This window comes from Prinia subflava, chromosome 5, assembly GCF_021018805.1.
Source record: "Prinia subflava isolate CZ2003 ecotype Zambia chromosome 5, Cam_Psub_1.2, whole genome shotgun sequence".
Taxonomy (NCBI): domain Eukaryota; kingdom Metazoa; phylum Chordata; class Aves; order Passeriformes; family Cisticolidae; genus Prinia; species Prinia subflava.
Window position 1 is genome coordinate 36,370,192 of NC_086251.1, and position 20,427 is coordinate 36,390,618.

At 35.8% G+C, this 20,427-nt stretch overlaps 1 protein-coding gene across 1 annotated transcript in view; it reads left to right on the top strand.

Annotated features, from left to right (window-relative positions):
• The window catches only part of SCFD1 (sec1 family domain containing 1), a 47,878-nt gene that overhangs the window by 3,950 nt on the left and 23,501 nt on the right, over positions 1-20,427 (top strand). Inside the window, exons 3-14 of the mRNA XM_063398856.1 lie at positions 225-313; positions 1,288-1,378; positions 2,134-2,256; positions 3,353-3,440; positions 7,080-7,169; positions 8,338-8,393; positions 9,369-9,454; positions 11,177-11,276; positions 14,370-14,509; positions 15,756-15,846; positions 16,199-16,272; positions 16,821-16,902. Coding sequence (XP_063254926.1) covers positions 225-313; positions 1,288-1,378; positions 2,134-2,256; positions 3,353-3,440; positions 7,080-7,169; positions 8,338-8,393; positions 9,369-9,454; positions 11,177-11,276; positions 14,370-14,509; positions 15,756-15,846; positions 16,199-16,272; positions 16,821-16,902 — 1,110 coding nt within the window. The remainder of the gene's footprint in view (positions 1-224; positions 314-1,287; positions 1,379-2,133; positions 2,257-3,352; positions 3,441-7,079; positions 7,170-8,337; positions 8,394-9,368; positions 9,455-11,176; positions 11,277-14,369; positions 14,510-15,755; positions 15,847-16,198; positions 16,273-16,820; positions 16,903-20,427) is intronic.

A 20,427-nucleotide genomic window follows, 5' to 3' on the forward strand; every position in this document is an offset into this window, starting at 1 on the left:
TTCTCATTGAGTTTCTCTGGTTTTTCTTTTATATTTTATTTGTAAGCACAGATGGAAGTCCATGACAAATTAATGATTTATTATAAATTGGTAGATGTTTAGATGTTTTAGAAGCACTTTTGAAGTTATGGTAATAGTTCCCTAAACCTGAATTCCTGTATCCACTGTATTCTACAGTATCCACTTTTTACAGCACTTCCTAAGATGATGTGTATCTGTTTCAGGTTCTCATTTATGACAGATTTGGCCAAGATATCATCTCGCCTTTGCTGTCAGTGAAAGAGCTGAGAGATATGGGGATCACTTTGCATCTGTAAGTACTTCTAAAAAAAATTGGGAATACTTCTCTCAAAAGAACATTATTTAATACTCCCCAAAATAATGAACAAATCTAAAAAAACACTGAATAAATAACTGCTAAAATAAAGATTATACACTGACTTGTTCCTAAATCAGATGGAATTATGCAGAATCAGGGATTGTAGACATAGCTCCAAATGCTATTCAGTAGGATTTCTTGCTCAAAACAGGAAGCCCTTGTTCAAAAATAAAAATTATCCAGGAGGTATTATTTTTGTCTCTACAAATCCTTTTGCAATCAGATATGTTAAAATTACATTGGCACAGACTGTTTCATGGGACTGTGTATGTTCTTTGCTTCTCTTTTTACATGTAGATTTTACTTGTCTTCTGTCAAACATATTAAATTTTTAGGCATTAAGAGATTACTCATTTCTTTTTCTGCAGATTACATTGATCTAGTCCATTGTCATTCCTTAGCTGTGGTAATAGTCATGAAGGAACTTTGAACATATGATTATTTTTTTACAAGTTTATTAACTTTTGCTGAGTGAAGGCTAGAAATGGAAACACAGTTTAATCTGCTGACACATCAGCAGAAATGTGAGAAAAACATATAAGCACCTTGTCTTCTAGCAGGAAAGGCAAGTTTAATAGAATAAAATATAGTGGTTTTTTACCATGTCAACAGTTCACATATGAACTTCATGGATGCAGTATTTTAGCTTCCTCTGAACGGATGATCTGTTTTTGAACATTTGTAAAGCCTTTTCTGAAGCTTTGAATAAACTTTGAACACATCTATTAATATATGCAGCCAAAAATACACAAATGTGATTGCTTTTCTTGCTAAAACTCTAGCTAAATATAGAAGGAAATTTTAGGAAATTACATTTGTCTGTACAAATAAATAATTTCTTTAACTTTTACAGTTTTATACATATCAGAGATAAAACTCACTAGAGATGACTTTTTTCTTCCTGTCAGGCTTTTGCATTCAGATCGCGATGCTATTCCAGATGTTCCAGCTGTTTACTTTGTGATGCCAACAGAAGAAAATATTGACAGAATGTGCCAGGTAACTTGCATGTGTAATGTTTCAAAAGAGCACACACAACAAGGTGTGAGAAGTAATCCTGCACTCACCAGAATGTGACTGTAACTAGCACGTATTTGTTAGGAAAGTATCACCCACAATATTGTTATGCAAAACTTCAACTTCCCAGCAGGTAGAAGGGTAAACGTGTCTTGTGTGTTTCAGAGAGAGTTTGGGGAGTGAACAGACAAGAAGCAGTGGGTACAAATGTTCCATTTAACATTAGGAAAAACCGTTTTAATGGGGGTGGCTGAACACTGGAACAGATTGTCTGGAGAGTTTTTGGAGTCTCCATCCTTGGAGAGGTTCAAAACCTGGCTGGACACAATCCTGAGCCACCTGCACCATTTGATACAGCTTTGAGTGGAAAGACTGGATTAGGCTAAACTCAGTTTTTCACATTCCTGGGAAGGAGATGGATGGAAGGTTGACATCTTTGCCAAAGTGAGGAGAAGAGCAAAGGGTATTTTCACTCAGCAGTGAGGTGTGGAATAGTAATTGCCCTTTTAGCTTAAATGTCATTTCCTGGTTTTTTGCAGTTATGTGTTAGGTTTTTTATATCCAGATATGTAATCAAAACACCGTGTGCAGAGCTGTGTGAACAGACAGCTAAACACTTCTGAAGCTTTAGTTTTACTGTGGATAACTGCAACCTCATACGGTAAAAGTGTGATTTCTTCTTTTAATTAGTCAGGAATGTATTAGTACTTATTCAGGAAAATTTTCCTTTCTTTTAGGATCTTCGAAACCAGCTTTATGAGTCTTATTATTTAAACTTTATTTCTGCCATTTCAAGAAGTAAACTGGAAGATATTGCAAATGCTGCTATAGGTGCTAATGCAGTAACTCAAGTGGCTAAGGTAAGAAAATCCCCCAGTCCCTGATGTTAGCACCATTAAAGGTGTCACTGTATTCTTACTTTCAGGCATACTGGGGAAAAAAACAGAACCTACAGTCATCCCAGTAATGCAGCTTAGTACCATACTTCAGCTGTCAAAAGTCCAGGTGCTGCAAGACGTTTGGGCTAAATGATAAGAGAGGAAATGCAGTGGTTTCATCAGCTGAATGAGTGCTTTCAGTGCATATGTATTTCAGTATTATCCCCAAAATACACAAAAAGAGCAGTATGAGTGCAAGTCTCATTTGAAATAATATTGCATATGTACACACTTTTACTCAGTACTCTCCTATACTTTTGTGATTTAAAAACATGTGTTAGGGATTTACTTCTGTTTTTGTTGAATGACTGTAACAAAACCTGCAAATTATTAAGTAATATACTTAAAGACATTCACTTTTTCTCTCTTCAGTTAGTACTACTGGTATGAGAGAAAGAACCTGTTGTGAAATAAAATGAACACTACTAGTATTGTTCAAGCCTTAGGTCCTCAGCAGCAGGAAACTGGTATAGCACTGTAAACTAACTTTCTTAAATCTTGTTTTTCAGTTGTGGTGTCTCATTAATAGTTTGCTATATATAGTATATATACATATATAGTATGCTATAGAGAAGTTTAGGTTTTTTCCTGAATGTACAGGTGTGTTACAGAAAAGTTAAAATTCATGAGCTGTAATGTCTTATTATTCAAATATTGCCCTTTTTCCTCTCTCCTGTCTGAGAGCTCAGTGCTGATTATGTTGTAGTCCTTCATATTCATAAAAAATGAACCTATAATATTGAAATGTCTGCTATATTTCAGTTTTTTCAGTGACACTTGGCTGCTAAAACTGGCCTCAGAAACAGTTGAAGTTGGACAGTTCTGGCATTTGCCAGTGTTCTAATATTTTGTGTTAATCACTCAATCCTTATAATTCTTATAAATTACATTTTGTTCTTATAAATTATATTTTGCATTTTTTTAAATAGGTACTTGTGTAAAATGTAGCAGTAAATCACACAGAGGTTTTTTTGTGCTTCATTCTGGACTATTCTGACCATTATTCCTTGCTTTCTAGGTGTTTGATCAATATCTTAATTTTATTACTTTAGAAGATGATATGTTTGTATTGTGTAACCAAAACAAAGAACTTGTTTCATATCGTGGTAAGTAGAATTTATATAAAAATTATACCAGAATATCTGAAGTTGAAATTTACTTTTGAAGTTGTAGCTAAAACCAGCAATTACTTCATTTTGCTTTGATCTGCTCAGAATTCAGGATAATCTGTTAGATATGTAAAACCATGAAAGAAGCAGTTCTTAGATATTCATTTCAGCATCTTTTATTACATGGTGATTGTGGTACTGAAAAATAAATATGTATTTTTAAATAAAGCAAAACTGTGATATAGACATTCATGGATAATAACGCTTTTTATACAAGGAATAATATTGGAAAAAATTACATATTGTTTTCACATGTAGATAGTCACTGTGAGTGAGAAAGGGCATTCTAGACAATAAGCACTACTGATTGCTTCTGCAAGTATGTGAGCCAAGCATGTCAGCTTCTTCATAAAGTTGTGGAGTTACAAGTGAATTCAGCCTCCTGGAGCTCTTTTGGTTTTTTTTCTTGAGACTTCTGTCCAACTTGGTTTGGAACCTAGCAGGAGCAGCAAGTGGCTGCCTTAGGTGCTATGGCAGCTCAAGTCAATGTACATACTAGTCATAATTGTCCACACGATTTTCCTTCCTCCATTGTGCTGATTTTCTGTACGCCTCTGACCCATTCAATGTGCTAAATGTACAGAGAACTCCACCACTCCTGCCCCTTACTCTGGCTTTTACAGGGTATGTTGTCTGGCTACTTCTGCTGTATTTTTACTCTTCCTTTCCTTTTACATCAGAACCAGTAATTTCAGAGCTGCAGGGTGTGTTTAATTGACTCATTCCTTAGAAAATACCAACTCATTTGTGTGATGTACAAATGCAGTGCAAGGGAAGAAGCAGAAGTCAAGAAAAGTCAAGTCCTATTTTTGCACCAGCTCCTCATTATTTTAGTGAAGTTACAATGTCACACAGCTGATTCCTGGTGCATAGAATACTGCCTAGTGACCAGATAGAGGTGAGAAGTCTCTGTATGTCTAATATTTAGCTGTGAGATTTTTCTCCTCTCTTGCCCAGTATTTGAAGTCAGTACCTTTCTTTAAAACTGGATCCATAATAACTGAGTTGTGTCTCACACTGGGGATTGATACCATTGGCAGAATGAAGTGCATTTTTGTTTGAAAAGCAGATTATATTTTTTTCACTAAAACCTGATGTTGAAGAGTCATAATAATAATTTTCTTGTGATGTGTTCCTGTGTATATGAAGACACTTAATTGACTGTCATAAGATTCCTTATGCTAACAAGGAATTTGGATTAAAATGACTGAAAATGTTTTGTACCATTCAGTTTCTATCTGGCTTGTTTTCCTGTCTTGGGCCACTGAAATTTGCCAGCATGTTTAAACCAATCTAGAAGTGGGCTTTTTCCAAAAGCTCATTGAACAGAAATCCAATCTCAAACAGAGTGATGAGTTTTCCATTAGAGCTCAGTAGCTGATCTGTCTCAGTGTGTGAATTCTAGATCTGACACAGACAGGCAGCAGAAATGCAGAGGTGAGGAAGAAGTGGGCTCTTTTGCCTGTGGACAGTAACCCTAGCAGGACACTGCCAGTTTCATAATCTACGAAAGTCAGTGTAAATCTGAGGGTACTTACATGGCTGCTATTCTTGCAGCAGCACTGCTGTGTGTGACCACAGATGTATCTGAATGGGTGAACTAAGAACAAATACAACAAAACAGGTTAATTTTCAGTTCCCTGATTCCTTGGCTGTATGACTGCTTTTACAGAGAGGTAATGTCAGGCCAAATAAGCAATATCAAATCCTTCAATTATGTGAAAGACTTTCCTAGACAGAAAGGATACAATACATTCTCTCTGTTTAGTAATGAACAAGAAGTGATGAGTTTAAACGCAACAACAAGGTTTCTGATCAGATATTAGGAGCACTTTCTAACTTTAAGAATAGTGAAATATTAGATTACCTGTAAACGTTAAGGTATTTTTGTGACTGGGAAGCTCTTTGAATTGGTTTAGATACAGAAATTACATGGGCTTAACTCATCTTCGGAAAGGAGGACAAACTAGTTAATTCCTCAGGCTCCCTCTGATTCTAAGATTGTGTAGAAAGAAGAGTAAATGAGTAATATTGGCATAAAGTTGATATTTGAGACATCCTGTTTCATGCTATTCAAGTGCTTCTTTACCCTTCTGTACAATCTGGTTCAATTTTGTAGTACAGCAGGAATATGTAGGCGGCCTATGCTTACTTTTCTGTAATAGGTGTATCCCCCATAAGCCTGTTAGGATGGAGAGAGAGAAACTTATAGAAAACACGGTAGAACATTTCACCAAAATATTCTTAATGAAGTTTCTCAAAGGTTGATCTAAGGACCAGTAATATCTGTGTTGTTTGCTATGGTACAAGAAAAGGAATGTGCTCATAAAATATGCATAGTAGACAAAATTAGAAGGCACTGACAGTATGCAGATCGTTGGAACATCAGAAATGAGTACTTTAAACATAACAACAGGATGGGAAATAAATTTTAGAATTGGAAAAGACAAGAGAGTAAAAATAAGGGGTCTTTCCCCCTGTAAACTGGGAGACCATTAGTTAGAGATAACTGCAGAGTGGTAGCCCCAGTGAATTTTAAAGCTTTGTAATTACAGAAAAAAAACCAGATATTGGGAATGATCTGCCTTTCTTGGTGCTGATATTTCAGAAACTTGAAACTTCTATTGAAGCCATCAGCCTAGTCAAAACTTCAGCTTACTAAGTATAGTTGCTGAAATATAATCCATGTCTCTAAAGTTGTTACAGGAGAAAAGCTGGGGGAAAAAGCACCTCTAAAGTTAGAGAATGGTTATGGTTGTCCATGCATAAATTTAGGATGGAAGGCTTAATAATGTTTAGAGCTTTGAAATTTATTTTTGAAGAAAGTGGGTAAGACAGGTAATTATGTGAGAAATTTTTAAAGGTAAAGTAAAAAAAAACAAGGATAGGATTTATGCCATGAATCCTGAGATACTGCTTGACTTGAACTCTGATAAGATTTGGTTTGATATTTCCTGTTGGCTAATATATTCTTATCAGGGTTAGTTACTTAAGAGAAATGTTGCTGCATGTCTTCTGACCTAAATGTGGGAGGGAAATCTCTCTTTTCTGTCAAGTAAAATGTTTTATAACTTGGAAAATATGCCTAATTTAGAGACTGAGGGTAAATGTATGCAAAAAAAATGGAATCTCCATACAAGAGATGGGATTCATAAATTTTAAATATAGATAACTGCATACTACAATTAATTATTTAAATTAGGTATTTTTGAGGATTTTCTTCCTGAAAATTGTTTGCCAAGTGGATAGCCATTTCTCTTGTATAACATGTGTCTTAGTAGGTTTTTGTTAATGCAATAGTAACATACTCCAAAAGATACATACGCAGTGAGAGATTTGGAAATGATTGTGTAGTGATTGACCTTATACAGTAAGCAATAATTAAGTTTGGCCAATTTTTTTCTCAGAAGACAAAGGGGGTGGAAACTAATGGATGTGCTAGGAGGGCCATTTCAGGATGTAATCTCTTCTGCAACAAAAGCTGTTGACTACTAACAGCCATCAGATAAGGATTGCTCTCGCACTATTAAAGTGGCATAAACTTACTTAACCTTATTCTTTTTTCCACACTTTTAGCCATTAACCGACCAGATATAACAGACACAGAAATGGAAACTATAATGGACACTATTGTTGATAGTCTCTTCTGTTTTTTTGTTACACTTGGTAAGTTTCCAAATTCTAGCATATTTTCTATATTCAGTGAGATAACTAGAAGTCTAGTGATTTCAATATAGAAAGTTAAAAGTAGAATTAGGTTTGTGACCAAAATCTCAAGAATTCACAGAGTAGGATAATGATCTTGTTCAAGTTATTGCTTTATATCACTGCAAAGTACAATAAAGGCTGTCCTTCATGAGAGGTCAGTCTTAGCCTTCAGTATCATTGGGAGAAGAATACTGAAATGCAAAGCTTTGGATTCACTGTTTTATCAAAATCCTAGCTTGAAATTAAGATAATAGTGCTTTGAGTTTGAATTTGTCTCAAAAAAAAACTCAACTCCCTAAACACCACAGAATTAGAAGAAAAAACCTCCTCACACAAACCCTGCAAAGATTTAACTTGAATAACTTCCTTAAGGAATAGGAAGATATATTAAGTTTACTTATTTTATTCTGAGTTTCCTTGGTGTTTAGCTGATACATTTTTCATAACCATGACATTTAACATGTAACTGAAATTGGTCCATCTGGGATAGCTTTCCTACAAGGGGAGCTGGGGATTGCTATGGGGCACTCTGTTCAAGAGAGATTCCCTTGGACCTATTCAGTTATTTCAAATAAGTTAGTGTGATACAAATTAATGTCTTTTCCTCAGTCACTTAAAATCTGTGGGTTTGGAATTTTCGTATTTGTATAGATAAGTGAGAAACATTAGCTAAATATTTTGAAACCTGAAAGCCAGTGGAAAATGTGCTTTTGAAAACAACATTACCATAGATACATAGTCCTGGACATAGCAGTGAGTTGTAACAGATATATTGTGGTGGTGTAATACTTTATTACTGTGTATAAGGGACTTCTGACTTTTGAAAATGACTTCTAATGCATCTAGTACAAGGTAGTTTGTCCCCTCCAACAGTACATTAGCTTTCTTTCTAGTATACACTCTGTTTCTCATAAACTGTTGTATGGGGTATTCACTTACTTCTGTAAAACTTTATTTAATATTTCTATATAGTATTTTTTGTTTCATAGATAAAGACTGCAAGAGAAAAGTTTAATTTAAGTTTGTATTTAATCTCAGAATGTTAGTAAAAGTTGTTTATGAGAAGTAATGTAATATAGAATCTGAAAATTACAATGCATGTAGATATCAATGTATCTTTTATTAGGCGCTATACCTATAATCAGATGCTCAAGAGGAACTGCAGCTGAAATGGTGGCAGTGGTAAGAACTCCTTTTCTAAACACCTATCAATGCTTTACAACTTTCCAAACATCACTTTCACTTTTCTCAGTACTAGGCAGAGGTCTAGTGTCATTGTATCCTTTTCCTTATGAAGGAAATAAAACTGGAAAAGAGATACATCCATTTTCCTTTCTGATTTGAGTTTGACAGAACTTCTGTAGAAACTGTAATGTTGGGGAATCAAATAATGAGAAACTTGAACATAAATAAATATTCTTAATCTAGAGTTTATCAAGATTTTCTAATAGGCATTGTAGTTAAGCTGTATCTACACAGTCTAAAGAGTGGCTTTCAGGCCTGTGTTCCTCTGTGTGTATCAGTAAGAAATTTTTATCTTTCTTACTGGGAAACCCTGTAATTACAAGATCTTTTAAGTATAGCAAATTAAACTGACATTGAACTTGATCATCAAATAGGGATGAAATGACTGAACTAAATCACAATTAACAGTCTCCATAGAACTGGCTTCATTAGGACACTGTGGTTCATTTCTTCCATCTTCTTGGGATCATCTTTGTCAGTGAAATGATAACAATGATTAAAACTAAGCACGTAGTGTGCATGCACTCATATTGAGAATAATCTCACTTTTTATGAAACAATTGTGTGGCAGTGTCTGACAGCTCAGTTTGCTGCTTCTGCTGTGGTTCCCCCTTGATGCTTCCTACTGGTATTTTCTACTTGCACGTTCAGGGAAAGGGTGCTGATTGTCTGGGAGATTCGCAGGCATAAAGGAAACATCTTCAGTGTAGTCCTGGACATAGATATAAATGCTGGAGGGACAAAAGAGATGTAAGATTTCTTTCTTCCCCCTGTGCACTGGACCGAGTCTTCCTGCATTTAAGACATTTATAAACTACAAAAATAGCACAATAAATCTTTTAATGTTGATTATATAAACAAGTAAGGAAACCATTGGTTTATTAAAAGTGGTTTTGTTTTTCCCCTCCTCAGAAATTGGATAAGAAGCTCAGAGAGAATCTAAGAGATGCCAGAAACAGTCTTTTTACAGGTGACACACTTGGAGCTGGCCAGTTCAGGTATTGTGTTAGTAATTTTATTTTTCATGTTACAGTTGCCTGAGTAAGTCACCACTGTAGTGAAAACTGTTTACAAGAATTTGGTTCAAATTCTATATTAAAAGGATTTACATACTGTCAAGGGAGTTTTCCAATTCCACAGCAAAACCCATTTAAAAACTTACAACTATTAAGTGCATGGTCCTAGGACAGTAAGTCAGAAATTATGAACCAGTTAATTTTGTTCAGCCTCTAAACACAGCAAGAGCCGAATGTCTGCGAATACACTCTGTTTACAGGGCGATGAAATGCAGTTGAATGTCTGAACATAGTTCTGAACTCTTAGTCCTTTAAAAGAAAGAAAGACCCATTTTCTTGCTTGTGAGTACTTTTGCCAGTTTAGTTCTATTAAAAGCAAGTGTTTCGCAGCTGATCCCTACCTTGACCAGAGGAGGATTTCTTGAGGACTACCACCTGGATAATTAAGGTCTGTTAAGTCATGACCATTTGAATCCTTTGTGGATGCTCATGAGCATCTGATAATGCATTCTCAGTAGCATCCCTGTACACTGAATACTCCACAGGCTGCCTTTGGAAGGTGTGTTATGAGAGTTTGTGCTGTACATGAAAAGGAGGAGATGTATTGGCAAGACTGTAGCTGAGGGAAACTTATAATCTGCTAACTGGGTATAAAACAGTCATCATACTTGTATCTCAAATTAAAATCAGAGCTTAGATAAAAGGCATAAACACATTGATGTTTGCCAAAGGAATGAGATTGAAAGGAGAGAGAATAGTTGTGAAATACCATTTTCTTCATTTTCATGGGAACTGAATTATAACCACTGCTTTTCGTTCAGAGGCGTGGCTTGTTTTCCTGATAGTGTAGCAGCATTGCCCTCGAAATGTAAATGCAAGGTAAAGGAAACAGGAAGCTACCAGTTGAGCGGCTTCAGATCTTTAGCTCGGTTTTTCAGAATCAGGTGACTAAGGCTCTTGAGATTACATATTTAAGTGAATGTACTTACTGCAAGGAACTCCAGAGCATGGAATTTGAATGCTTTTACTCTGTTGAAATGCACTTTAACTGCACGTTCGTTGGTATAGTGTGCTGAAGAGAAAGTGGTGTTGTAATGTTCTGTCAGCTCACAGTCTTCCTATCTTCACTGTAAATTTTTCATGTAGCCATAGCCCAAGACCTTTAGGCATGAATGCAATTTTTACCACAAAATTTGGTATTGATGAAATTACCACAGTGCGTCTCAGAAGTTCATAATTTATTTTTGTATGGACTTTATATAAAAGCAAAGAGAAAAATGAAATTAGAAACCCTTGGAGGTGAGATTATATATTTGAGGATCGTAATGGAGATTAAGGTCAAATATTACCCACTGAAACAGTTTTTTGGAACTCGAATGTGTATCCACTCAAAGATGTATTAGTTAATATCTAAAAAGTTCGTTTCTGATGTTCAGTGTTTCGACTTCTGCTCAATATTTATATATTGGTAATTTCACTTAGTACAAAACAAAATGATATTTATATCATTACTAAGATTTGATTAAAGGAATTTATCATAGTAATCAGCCCCAGTTACTTTGGGGAAGGCTGGAGGAGCTCAGCAGTAGGCAGTTTTGCTTTTCTCTTGAAATATGATATAGACAGTGGCTACTATCACTCAGGATGTTACTGGGGTGCTTTAACCATGTGTAAAGAAGTACTAACACAGTATCATCTTTTCAGCTTCCAAAGGCCCTTATTAGTCCTTGTTGACAGAAACATAGATTTAGCAACTCCTCTACATCATACTTGGACATACCAAGCTTTAGTGCATGATGTTCTGGTAAGGATAAATCTGATTTTGTTACTGAAACTTATTTTTTCCCTCAGTTTGCTGTTAAACTTATTACCAGATTCTCTCTTAATCTAAAATCTGTTTTGTCTGTTTTATTTGGAAGTTGTTTTAGTAAAGAACAACATGGAAGATTTTCTCTAGGTTTATTTAGCAATAATTTCTAAAATAGTTAAAAAGTTCAAATATTTGGATCATCAAAAGATCACTAATTCAGCAATCCTGGTCTTTTCTTTAATAGCTCATTATCTCTATGTTATGTAATATCCCAACTCCATTAAGTGCAATTCAATTTTAAGAAAGAAATGCTTTTAATGTGTTTTTAAGCCAGTTTTTAGTTTGAACTTCTAAAAACATTTTTTCCTGTTTTTCTCCACAAGGTGGTGTAGGTGTTCAGTGCAGAGTGGTATACGATCCTACTGTAAGGGATCTAAACCAGATTTTTAAAAATTTTTTTTGGAAATTTAGATAGCCTTAAGCTGCCTTTATTTCCTCAAATTTTTTATAAAACCAGTAGTAGAAATGTACTTGAATGATAACTCATTCTGTTTACCTCAGATTTGTGCATTTTGTGTATAGATGTGGAGTAAATAATAAAGAAAAAAAACCTGAGAGTAATTAGTATCTGGAAGCTTTTTATGTGCTGAGACTTACTTGTGAAAATCATTTCAATATCTAACTTTGAGAATTATTTTGAATTTATTATTGAAACTGTTAGAGGCATATATGAAACATGCACCTGCACATATGTGTTGATATACAAAGTTGATGGTGAACTGTATAGTCATATTTGCATTGTCCAGAAACTTGCTACAATGAAAATATTTCAGCACTAATAGAATGTTTTAGGGCACTTGTAAATTTTATGTAATTAATTCATTTTAACAAGTCCTTTCTTCTTAAACTTAAGAGTGCTTTCTGCAAATAACAATTTTTGGCATAGTTTCTTTAGGAAAGGCATATCTGAAAAAAAGAGTTTGCACCGAGTTTTCTCCAGTAAGTGTTGAACTGGCTAGAGACCTGTAGCTAAAAGTAGTGAACTTCTACAGATTTCTTTTCAAAGTAGTGTTGAGTGGCCTCAGGCATGAGTTGGGATAGGACTTCAGTTCATCAAGATGCAGAGTGATCAAAGATGTACTAGAAGCTGAGGACAACTAGTGCTACAAATATGGTGGGATACTGGAATAACACTGGAAGACTTACACAAAGATCATTGGATCTCTAGTGCATCAGGCTTCTCTAGTTTCTCTGGACCAACTCGTTAAATGTTGCATCTTAAAAATGCACAGGATTAGGAATGCTTTAGTGAAATTGTAACCAAGTGGTCTGTGGTTCCATGACAAGGGCAGAGGTTTAATTTCAAAACTAGTCAAGCTTTTCACCTTAAAGGCAAGCCTGCCAAACTCCTCACATACTGAGCATAATATTTCATGCAATAACTGCAGTAATCTTTCAAGAGGCCATAAATTGTAACCATGAATGTGTTACCAAAATGTTGATTATGTAAACAGTACTTTCAAACAAATTAGGTTTTGTTTAAGGTCTCAGTTACAGTAGTCCAGGAATGCTGTGAAGTGTTGAACTACCCAGGCACAAAGTTGAGCACTGCATCTGCTGAGATTATAACCTTGCTGTTTCTGCACATAAACATGTTTACATGAAGAGATTCCTATTTCTGAATAAATAACCTTACATCAGTGGATACAGAAAAATGGGAGGCATGGTTAGAAGGCCTTATAAGGACAAAATGGGAGTTGAAGGGAAGAACACTAATCAATAAGAGTTATTTTAGGAAAACTTGTAAATGCCAAAACTAACTTGAAAACGCAGGTCACCGGTGAGTTAAAATGATCCAAAACATAGATCTCAATTAAAAATTACAGCTAATTTTGTAATCAAATTGATTATTTCCTCTTCAAGTTTTTATCAAATATGTGTACTTGAAAAATACAATTTTTTGGCTGAAACATTAAACACCTCTTGTAATACGAGGTTTGAGCTCATTGAATGCATATGTTTCCTTTGAGTAACTACTTGGTTATGTTTCTGTTCTGGCATGGATCATTTGTAGTATTTTAAGTCCTTGCCAAGGGATAACTAGAAACTTTTTAAAACTGTATTTGACAGTTACACTCACAGTGATCCATTTCTGTATAAAGTGATGTTTTATTTCTGGAAAAAATATCTATTCTAAAACATTCATAACAGTTTCTGTGTCGTTGAAGATTTCACTATCATTATTTGTCAAGCAAAGAGCACCACTGAAGTTTTAAATGTTCTTGAAAAGAGCTAGGACAAAGTCAGCAAGTGAAATACCTGTTAATACTCTTTGTTGAAAACCAGAGAGAACATATAAGCTGCAGAAAATATAGGGCAGTCTTTGGCAGTGGGGGAAAGACCTAGAAGGCCCACAGGGAGCAGTGAACATAATTGTGTCCTGTAGCAAAGCAATGTAGTTTCTATGTTCATGCATCTGTGGAAGAAGAAGAAGTATATGAAAAAATAGCAGTTTTGTTGCAAAGTTTTTCTTTATCATACATTCGCTATTTTACTAGTGCTCAAAAAATTAGGGAAAGAGCTGGGACAGTGTGGCTAAATAGTCCTCACAGTGAATATCCTGTTGTGATGTCATCAGCTTCTTGGCAGCTTTGATACATATGTTGTAGTTATGTAAATGAACAGACTTAGAAACACTTGTCTGCAACATAGAAACTTTTCTACTTCAAAGTTTTGGAGAGTTGTTAGAGCACAGTCTTTGCTAAGTTACTTATTTTCTATGCAGAAAACAGTGTTCCAAGTTCAGTGTCAGAAGAGTGCTTGCATACGAGATAATCAAATGTATTTGCTTAACATTTGCTGGATTGTTTAGTATTGAACTGATCACAGTTCAGTAAGTGTGAGTAATTTTGGAGTCCTTATATTGCTGTTATTATTATCTAGTTAAATAGTAAACTGTTTCTGCCTCCTTAAGAAGTTCTAATAAATAGCTGTGTTAATATTTTTTAGAAGATATATTTTTGAGTATAAAAACTGAATAAACAATTAAACTATCAAATATTTATGTAAGATTCCTCTTTATTTTAGGATTTCCATTTGAATAGAGTTAACTTGGAAGAGTCAGCAGGAACAGAAAGTACTCCAGCAGGTGCTAGACCTAAGAAAAAAAATAAGAAGTCCTATGATTTAACTACGTCTGATAAATTCTGGCAAAAGCATAAGGGCAGGTAAGCTGTAAAGGTATACAGTTTATTTTAATTTAGTCAATATAAATTATAAGTATTCTTAATATATGGTAGTTCTGGTTTTAAGCTTATTTGAAAATATTTTCTAACTTGAGAGCTTTTTTTTAAGGTGTATTGGGTCTGGCTGAGATGAATTTCGTTTCCCCACTGCAGCCCCTCACAGTGCTGTGCTTTGCATCAGTAGCTAGAAAGGTGTGGGTAACACACCAGTGTTTTGGCTACTGCTGAGCAGTGCTCCCACAGCATCAGCACTGTCTCCCCAACATTCCCCTGACCAGCAGGCTGAGGGTGGGCAAGATTTGGGAGGGGACATATCCAGGACAGCTCACCCAAACTGACCAAAGAGATCCTTCCCTTCCCTTCCCTTCCCTTCCCTTCCCTTCCCTTCCCTTCCCTTCCCTTCCCTTCCCTTCCCTTCCCTTCCCTTCCCTTCCCTTCCCTTCCCTTCCCTTCCCTTCCCTTCCCTTCCCTTCCCTTCCCTTCCCTTCCCTTCCCTTCCCTTCCCTTCCCTTCCCTTCCCTTCCCTTCCCTTCCCTTCCCTTCCCTTCCCTTCCCTTCCCTTCCCTTCCCTTCCCTTCCCTTCCCTTCCCTTCCCTTCCCTTCCCTTCCCTTCCCTTCCCTTCCCTTCCCTTCCCTTCCCTTCCCTTCCCTTCCCTTCCCTTCCCTTCCCTTCCCTTCCCTTCCCTTCCCTTCCCTTCCCTTCCCTTCCCTTCCCTTCCCTTCCCTTCCCTTCCCTTCCCTTCCCTTCCCTTCCCTTCCCTTCCCTTCCCTTCCCTTCCCTTCCCTTCCCTTCCCTTCCCTTCCCTTCCCTTCCCTTCCCTTCCCTTCCCTTCCCTTCCCTTCCCTTCCCATCCCATCCCATCCCATCCCATCCCATCCCATCCCATCCCATCCCATCCCATCCTAAAGTCACTTGGTGAGCACCTGCCACCCAGCCAGGGTCAACCCACCATAAGGAATGATCATTGCCAGTATTCATTGTCCATGATATTTGTCTGTTAGCTCTTTGTTACAGAGCTCAAAATTGTTCTTACCAAAATTACATAAAATTATTGAAAGCAATGAATACATGTTAGAAAGTTTAAACCTATAGTAGATGTCATTACTTTCAGTAATTTGATTCTGCTGTATGATTTGTGTATTGTTATTTCCAAAAAGGTTTTTATTGTCTGATTCTGGTATTTCAGTTAGTTGATTTAACTGAGCTTAATGCAGACTATTGCATTAGTCCTTTTCCAGAGGTGGCCGAGTCTGTTCAGCAAGAACTGGAATCTTACAGAGCCCAAGAAGATGAAGTCAAAAGACTTAAAAGTATCATGGTAAGTTTTATCACTTTTATGTGTTTTATGTAAAGTGTAATAGGGCTTGCAGGGATGCCTAGCCCACCCTGTCATCCCACAGACAAAAATTTTCAGTGTATGCTGAATTGTAGGCATGATAGGATTTTAAAAGTAGGACTAGAAGTACTAGAAGTATTTCATGAGAAGTTTCAATTCCTTGTTCATTGGTGTTGCAATTATATAACTTCCATACTAAATGAAAAACACAATCCAGACATTATTACCATTATGAGAATATAGGTTCTAAATGTACTGACTTTATCTGCATGTGATACTTGTATTTATTATGGCTATTTTTATTCCTCTTTTCAAACCATTCCTCAAAACCCAGGGCATTGAAGGGGAGGATGAAGGAGCAATAAGTATGCTTTCAGATAATACAGCTAAGCTCACTTCAGCTGTCAGGTAAGTAGTCAATAATGCATTATTGTTTAATTATCTGTGAACCATTTCTAATTTTTTCTGTTACTGTACTTCCAGTATTCTTTGAAATCAATATCTGTAAATATAGGCTGTTCAGCTCTATAATGTAGTTTAAATGCTTTGTAATTCTGATAAAGTTAAATGCAGTGTACTAAAGCAGTGCTTGCATATGTAACTTCCACAATGTGTTTGACTTTGGAGTGTTTCCTCAGCAAAGACAAGAAATCTAAGTGCATCATAGATTTGCTTGCACTGTTCCACCAAAATCCCCAACCTCTGTGTTCTTTCATTAAAAAAAAAAGTAGTGAAATCCCCTTGTTCAGGTATGGTTATGAGAATCATTGCATCTATATGTTATAATTTTTTAGTTCCAACCCTATTCTGCAATTTTAGATTTTAATAGCCTTTAAAAGTCCTTTCCAACCCAGACTGTTCCAGAATTCTATAAATGTTTTAGTAGTTACTGTGTACAGTACACAATTCAACTAACAGTGCAAATCAGCAGGTTAGTTTGTATTTAATCTCTTCAGCTCTCTTCCAGAACTTCTGGAAAAGAAGAGGCTCATTGATCTTCATACAAATGTTGCAACAGCCGTTTTGGAGCACATAAAGGTACAGTTGCTCTCTAACTTGAGGTTTCTGTCAGTAGTACTCTTTAATAGAAGGAATATATTTGAGGCAGTGAAAATAAGAAAGTGAGCCTTCTCAGTGGTGCTACTTTTTCAGAATTCACTGTGTAGCATTACTGAGTGTTGAAGGGTGAGAGAGAATGACTTTTGAATGACACTGCATGGAAAGCAAAGAACACCATTTTTTTCTTATAAGAATTTACTAGTATTTTCTCTTTTTTTTTTTAATAGTGACCACAACTGTCACAGTGGGTTGAAGTCTTTCAAAAAATAAGTTTGTGATGGAAGTGTTTTGTTTATTTTAGAGATATGTCATGGCAATTCATGACTTCAGTCTATGCAATCTTCTGTTCTGTATGTGTTTGTCAAAAGGACAACTGCTGGTGTCGACTGCTCACCAACAAAACTCATACCCAGAGATGATGCAAGTTATTGAAATGATCTTTCCAGCAGGATCTGTGTTAGATGTCTTATGCATAGTTTAAGAACTTCACAAGGGGGTTTGTCTTTTCTGTTTTAAGTCTGCTGCTTTTGTCAGAGACCTTGCAGAGGCATTGGTGTCTAGTGAAGGCCCTCGTTACTGCTAGGATAACTTGGAAAATGGATTTGTTTTCACAGTATGAAAACAGAAATTGTAGATGAGGCTTTCAAAACTACTGAAATTCTTTTTAGTTTTAGAAAGGGCTTCAAGCACCAATCTCACTGAAAATCAATAATTAGAGTTTTACCCAAAGCTACATAAAATTCATGGAAGGCCATGTGTTTTGAAGGTAGCTTTAAGATTTGTAAAGAATGTCAGATCTGTCCTCAGTTATTATTGCCAGTGAATCTTTTTGAAGTACCCAATATGAACAAAGGATGAATTCTGCAATTAAATGAATAAACTAATTTTACATATTTATAAATCTGGAGAAGAGGTAATAAGTCTCTGGGCTTAGCTCATTACTGTGGGGCTAGTATATGGGCTTTTGCACTATTGGATATGTCAGTTTTCATGTCTGACAATTTAAAAGCAGTACTTTAATACCACTGAAAAAAATTGAAGTCAACACTATTGACATTTTGATGCCTTGTCTGTAAATTCACTTTTCTAAGAAAGATACTGACATGATAATTGCAGGCCTAGACCAGTACTGTTCTGTAGATGATTTAGTTGGAAAACAAGTTTCAGAGCAAAATGTAGAATGGCAATAACATCAGTTTGGCTTTCCAGTATCCTATTGACAATGAGCTGGACTCAGCTGCATTAGATGATACCAACACACTTGATTACCTAGAGGTGGAAGGAATTGCCTTATCTGGGCACTCAACCAGCCCTTGGCTTGCTGCTCTGATAGGGAGCCTGCTGTTAGCGAGTGCCCTAGGAGGGATGGTCCATTCCTCCATGGTTCTTAATTCTGATACTGCCAAGTGCTCAGGCTCTTTACCTTCTTATTGTATAAATGTCAAAGAAAATTGTGAGACAAATGGCCATGCAGTTTCTTCAATATATTGATATGTACATCTCTGTCATCTTTTGATTTAGAAAGCATCAGTTCATCTCCAGATATTTAGGAAACTGTCTTAAACCAATGCAGATGGACGTGGTTTTTTTACTGAAATTTGCTTATGGTAAAGCCTTTTAACTGAATCAATGTAAAGTTTATTCCAACTGCTTTCTCCTGACCATTTTCTCCTCTCTTTTCATCCTTCAATGTTAGAAAAAGTATCTTTCAATCTTGAGCTGTGAAATTTTAGTATGCAGGACATTATGCTAGCTAATGGATTCCTTAAAAATACTCTCAAAATGAGCAGTGTCTCATCCAGTACTTTTAAAAGAAATTCTGATGAGACCGTGACTCTGTGGTTAGTAGGTTTTATATATAGTTAAATAATGAAATCAATTAGGATAAGACAAAATTCGTTTTGTAAGTAAGTGCTGAGGTCATGAGGAGCTAGTGAGGCACCGTGCTGTTCTTCAGGTTACTATGTTTTCTAAAATAATCAGGAAGTGCATTCGTATTTTAAAATAGATTATTTGCATTATCCATGATGGCATTTTACTATATTAGTTATTTGAACATTGTTCTTCATTACATATATGAGGATCTGTGCAAAGAATGCACTGCTTTAGATATGCTAAGTGAATTTAATTTTTCTTGTGGCTGTATTTTAATGTTCAGTTTACAGCTGCTTTCCACATTCTCTTGGATCATTTTCTAAGACACAGTAAGAGGAAACCAGAAATTAATCACATACTTATGGGTCCTGGCAGTTTTTTGGCTTAAATTTTTAGTGAAATAATGGAAAGTATGCATCACTTTTTCGTGAAGCGAGCCATCAAGTATTTATTGTCAGTGCTTAGAACAAATGCATCCTTGTTTTGCATTTATTAGCTTTTCCTCTGCTTAAGCTGGGGACTGAAGATCTGGACCCAACAGATTACAGATTTAGAGCTCGAGTTGCCTATATAGCTGCTTTAAAGTTTTGAGTAATGCTTATCTTTGCATATCATCCTAATACGAATAGAATTACTGATGTATGTTAAATCATGAATACAGAAATATGCACACATATACTTTTCTAAAATGATGGTTGCAGGGGTAGATTAGATAAACTCTTGCTACAGTTCTACAGATGTGAATTCCAGTGGCACATTTTTATATGAATTGTTGTCTGTCTTAAATTACCTGTATTTGTTTGATTTAGGTGTTTTTTTTAAATTCCTATATGATTTTATTATGTATCTCTACTTTTGCTTGATCTCAAGGTCTGATACTTTGAACGATCTCTTAATTGGGCTCCCTTTAATTGCGATTGACAATAGCCTTTCAAATGTTCAAATCCATATCTTTGAAGGAATTCCACTATTTTAAGTACTCTGTTTTAAATAAGGTTATATTTTTGTCTTAGGCCATGGGAAATGGTATGTGTTTGTGAAATATGTATGTCACAGTGGGCCATGCTGTTTTTCTGTAGTTCAGAACTGATCATTCAGTAACTTTTGGTAAAAAATAGCTTTTTCTGAGTTTGGTTATAGTGACCTTCCTATCATTATTCTGTGCAGTTTAGTGAAAAGGAATTGACTGTGACTGCCACTTCCACCCTTCTTCCAGAGTTTCTCTTCCTCTGGATAGCAGCACACTATAATTACCTGACCAGCCTCCCTCATTCTGGAGGCGGTTATTTGTGGTTGTTTTCTGTCAGCATCTTTGAAAAAGACCTTAGATAGTTTCTTAGAAAATGTCTTCTCTCTTCTGCATATTCTCTCTCCCTAAAATTAAGAACTTCTGTAGTGTAAAGAGGATAGAAGAGCTTCCAGCAAGTCTTTACAAAAATGACTCTCTAAGACATTTTAATGGATCCTGCTTCCACTTACTTGCTTTAAAAAGAAGGAATTTTGTGTTCATTTTGGAGTACAGTGCTCAAGTAGACTTTCCCATGCACTTCAGTAATTTTCCCTAAAATAAGTTTTGGCTTATGAACAGGCGATTTCTAAAGATGATAAGTGGAAAGCATTCACAAATAC